At 68.3% G+C, this 3,733-nt stretch overlaps 2 protein-coding genes across 2 annotated transcripts in view; both read left to right on the top strand.

Annotated features, from left to right (window-relative positions):
- The window catches only part of EMIHUDRAFT_458334 (hypothetical protein), a gene marked incomplete at its 5' end in the record, with an annotated part of 2,876 nt that extends 1,623 nt beyond the window's left edge, over positions 1-1,253 (top strand). The window contains one exon of the mRNA XM_005773896.1: positions 595-1,253. Coding sequence (XP_005773953.1) covers positions 595-633 — 39 coding nt within the window. The 3' untranslated portion in view covers positions 634-1,253. The remainder of the gene's footprint in view (positions 1-594) is intronic.
- Positions 1,254-1,988: 735 nt separating this feature from the next.
- Positions 1,989-3,733, top strand: part of EMIHUDRAFT_469777 (hypothetical protein) — a gene marked incomplete at its 5' end in the record, with an annotated part of 3,994 nt that continues 2,249 nt past the window's right edge. The window contains 2 exons of the mRNA XM_005773897.1: positions 1,989-2,788; positions 2,947-3,302. Coding sequence (XP_005773954.1) covers positions 1,989-2,788; positions 2,947-3,302 — 1,156 coding nt within the window. The remainder of the gene's footprint in view (positions 2,789-2,946; positions 3,303-3,733) is intronic.

Here is a 3,733-nt window from a genome sequence, read left to right on the forward strand (position 1 = left end):
GTCCTCAACTTCACGCGAGGGCGCGCCCCCTAACCGTAGACGCGGAGGACGCACTCTTGTCTTCCCACCCGCTCTGGAGAGGACACGGACTCCGCCGTATCCACTGTGTTTGTGTCCGCCTCGTATTCACACGGTGCTCTGAATACTTTGCACGAGACCGCACACTCCCGCCCTCATGGTGGTCTATCCACCACGCAGGCGCGCGCCGCGCACGACGACGAGCTCTCGTCGGACGGCGCCTTATCTCCCCGCACCTCCCCGCATCTCCCCGCACCTCCCCGCACCTCCCCGCACCTCCCCGCATCTCCCCACAGAGGCCGGGTGTCTGCAGGCGCCGTCTCCCTCTCGCCTCGCGACGCGCGCGACTTCGAGCGGCGCCTCTCTCGCGAGCTCTGGTTCGCGCGGAAGCGCGAGCGCGGGCGCAGCCACAGCCGCAGCCGCGACAGCCGGCCGCGTGACAGCCGGCACCGCGACAGCGCCAGCCGCGGCCGCTCCGCCTACGGCGCGCGCGGCGACCGGCGCGGATCGGAGGGCGAGCGGGCGGGCGACGGGTGGGGCGAGCGGGGAGGGCACGACCGGTCGGAGCGGCACAAGCTGCCGCGGTACGAGATGGGCGCGTATGGCAGCGCCTGAGGAGGCGGCGCACGCCGGCGGAGCATCCTCGAGGGTTCGACATGCGGGGGGTTCGACACGCGGGGGGGGCGCGCCGAGACGGCGCGGCATCGAGGCGCTCCCGCAGACTGCGCTGCCTCGGCACGCTGCCTGACGAGGCGCGCGCACTTTGCACAAGCGGCGAGGCAATGTCGAGAGGGCAGAGGCGGGGTAGGCAAGCCCATGTTGCGATGGCAGAGAGAGCGGGGTAGGTCATGTTGCGAGGGCAGAGGCGGAGTAGGTGGAGCTCATGTCGCGAGGGTAGAGAGAGGCTGGGTAGCGGTGGAGGGTGACGAGGCATGCGCCTCGCGCCCGCCCACCAGAAAGAGAGAGTGGCGCGTCTGCGCCTTATGCGCCTAGCGGTAGCGGAGGGGGGGAGAGTCGAGAGATAGATCAGAGACTGAGGACCCGTAAGTGATGTCCCACATGTTCGGCCTGCCGTCGGGCCAGGAGGCTCCTCAGTGGGCGTCTGTTTTAATTTGCATAATCCATTAAGTCAAATTCTGTCAAACACGTCACGCGGGGGATCCCCTAGCGCCGAGGCCCTAGCTGGTTGCGAGAGGGACGACGCTCGACGGCGACGCCCGCCCCCCTTGTCCGTTAGGTTAGGTTAGAGTAGGAAGGTGAAGAACAGCCAGGCTCGGACTGGACACCAACGCGGTATGGGTGGACGCGAGACAGATGATGCCCATAGTTTCACCCAAAAAAGAATTCCCACCGCCACCCACAGGGAGTAGGACAGGTCGGGCGCGCCGGGGACAGCCTTGCCCTTGCCCGCGGGCGCGTCGAGCGGCGAGCGCTTACCACACACCTCCCGGTCGGCCTGAGCTGCGCGGACTCGCCAGCGGGGGCAACGCATCGACCTCTCTCTCTGGTGCACCACGGGCCGCGACGGCCTGCTAACAGCAGGCGCGAGGAGGCAGTGTGCCGGCACAGTCGAGCCGGAGCATCGGGTTCTTGATGTGCCTGTGGGGTCAAGTTTGACCTTATGTGGCATAATATGCAACAATAATGCGATGCTATCTCCCGGCTTTTTGGGATATGATCCCTCAAAGTCGAATTATGGGTTACTGGTGACCATAGTCCATAGTACCGTCTGTCTTGCTTGCGTATCTTCAAACGAATCCTTTAAAGTCCCGACAATCACTAAGCTGCTTATGTGGCACCGCAGAGGATCCCTTGGTGATGCCTGAGGCCACCCCTATGGTTTACCTACATTAAACTTGTCTAGGTTTTTTTATTCCGCACGCGAGGATCACCCCACCAGCAGGCCGGCCACCGCTGAAACCGCGCAGCGGGCTCCGCCTCCCCTCCCCTCCTCCCTTCTTGCCACGCCGATGACGGGCGGATCGAGCAGCACGGACCCGCCGAGCGGCAGCAAGGACCACCCGCCGGAAGACGCGCCGCGGCGCCACATCCCGTGGCGGCGGCGCGATATCTTCCGGCCTGGTGCGCAGACGAAGCACCTAAGGAAGCACGTGGAGGCTGGGCTCAACTTCGCGCCGCCGCCGCTGAGCGCCCACGAGGAGCTGTGTCGCTACGCGGCGATCGGACTGCCCAACATCACGTACAACAAGCAGATCACCATCGCGCTCTCGCAGCGGAGCATGGGCCGGCCCGAGCTGCTCGCCTGGCTCAAGCAGGAGCACCCCGAGTACGCCAAGCCGTACCCGGGCTACCACGCCGGCTTCGTCCCGTTCGACAACCTGCTGACGGCGCTCAAGGAGGGCGTGGACGCGGGCAACCTCCAGCTCACCGACTCAAAGTACTCCCTCGCCGCGCCGTGGGACCCCTGGTCGCCGTCGTCCCACCTCGACCCATCGGCCGCTCGGCCGCAGCCTCCCCCGCGAGCGGACCCGCCGCCGGCCCAGCCCCGCGCGATGCGCCGCTCCGTCGTGGAGGTGTTCTGGCAGAGCGTCGCCGCCATGACGGGTGCGCCCTCCGCCCTCGGCACCGGCGGAGAGGCGTCTACCTCGTCGTCTGCCCCGACGTCTGCCCCGTCCTCGTCCCTCGCCGCCGCCTCGCCGCCCTCCTCGCCGCCAGACCTCGAGGAGGAGCTGGGCGAGGACCTTCTCCTCCGCGTGATCGAGCTCTGCGGGCTGCGCGCCGCGCTGCAGTGCGCCGCTGTCTCCAAGCGGTGTCCGACCTGCCTCCTCGCTCCTCCTCCCTCCTCCTCCCTCCCCCTCCCTGCCGCCTCCTCCACCCCCCCCCCCTCCTCCTCCTCCTCCCTGCCCTCCTCCTCCCTGCCGCCTTCCGTCCACCGCCAGCACGTACCGCCAAGCCTCTCGCCGGTAGGTGGAGGGGGCTAGTCGTCGGCTTGCTCGACCGGTGGCGGCTGCTGCGGTGGGAGGGCGCGGTCGCATGGCCGCACTCCAAGCCGCCGGGCCCGCCCAACGACCGCGCGGACGGGGCGGACGGGGCGGACGGGGCGGAGGCGGTCGGGGCGGCCCCGGCGGCTGCCATGGCGGGCCTTGCGGTGGCCGACGCGGCGGCGGCGGCGGCGGGCGCGAGTAGTTCGTCGCCGCCGCATAATGGCACTTGCGGCACAATACAGTGGCAGGTGCCCGAGGAGTTCAAGCCGGACAACCTGACCTACGTGCAGCTGCAGCCGGGCGCGGGGCAGCCGTGGGGCGAGGAGACGCCCACGACACGTCGCGGACATGTCGCGGACATGTCCCGGTAGGCGCGGAGCACCCGTGGGGCGAGGGGGTCGAGGGCATACTCGTCGCAACGAGCGGCGCGCCGTGCCACAGCGTCGTCGTCTTTAGCGCCGGCGGCGAGGTGCTGTGTGTGGGCGACAGCGAGAGCTTCGGCAAGAGGAGCGCATAGCCCGAGAGCCGAGAGGGGCCGAGAGGGGCCGAGAGGGGCCGAGAGGGGCCGAGGTGACCCGAGGTGACCCGAGGTGACCCCCCCCCCCTCAATGTCGGGTGAGTGCTCGAGATTAGGGCCCGAACTTCAAGAACGTCGAGACCTCAATGATGCCCAAGGGCTCTGCGCTGCGCGCCGGAGTAGATGCATAATGTGTATTCCGGGGCCCTACTTCCTCCCGTCCTTTGTCGAGGTGGACCAAAGGGGACACCCC

Source organism: Emiliania huxleyi (genome assembly GCF_000372725.1).
Source record: "Emiliania huxleyi CCMP1516 unplaced genomic scaffold EMIHUscaffold_322, whole genome shotgun sequence".
In the NCBI taxonomy this organism is placed as follows: domain Eukaryota; phylum Haptophyta; order Isochrysidales; family Noelaerhabdaceae; genus Emiliania; species Emiliania huxleyi.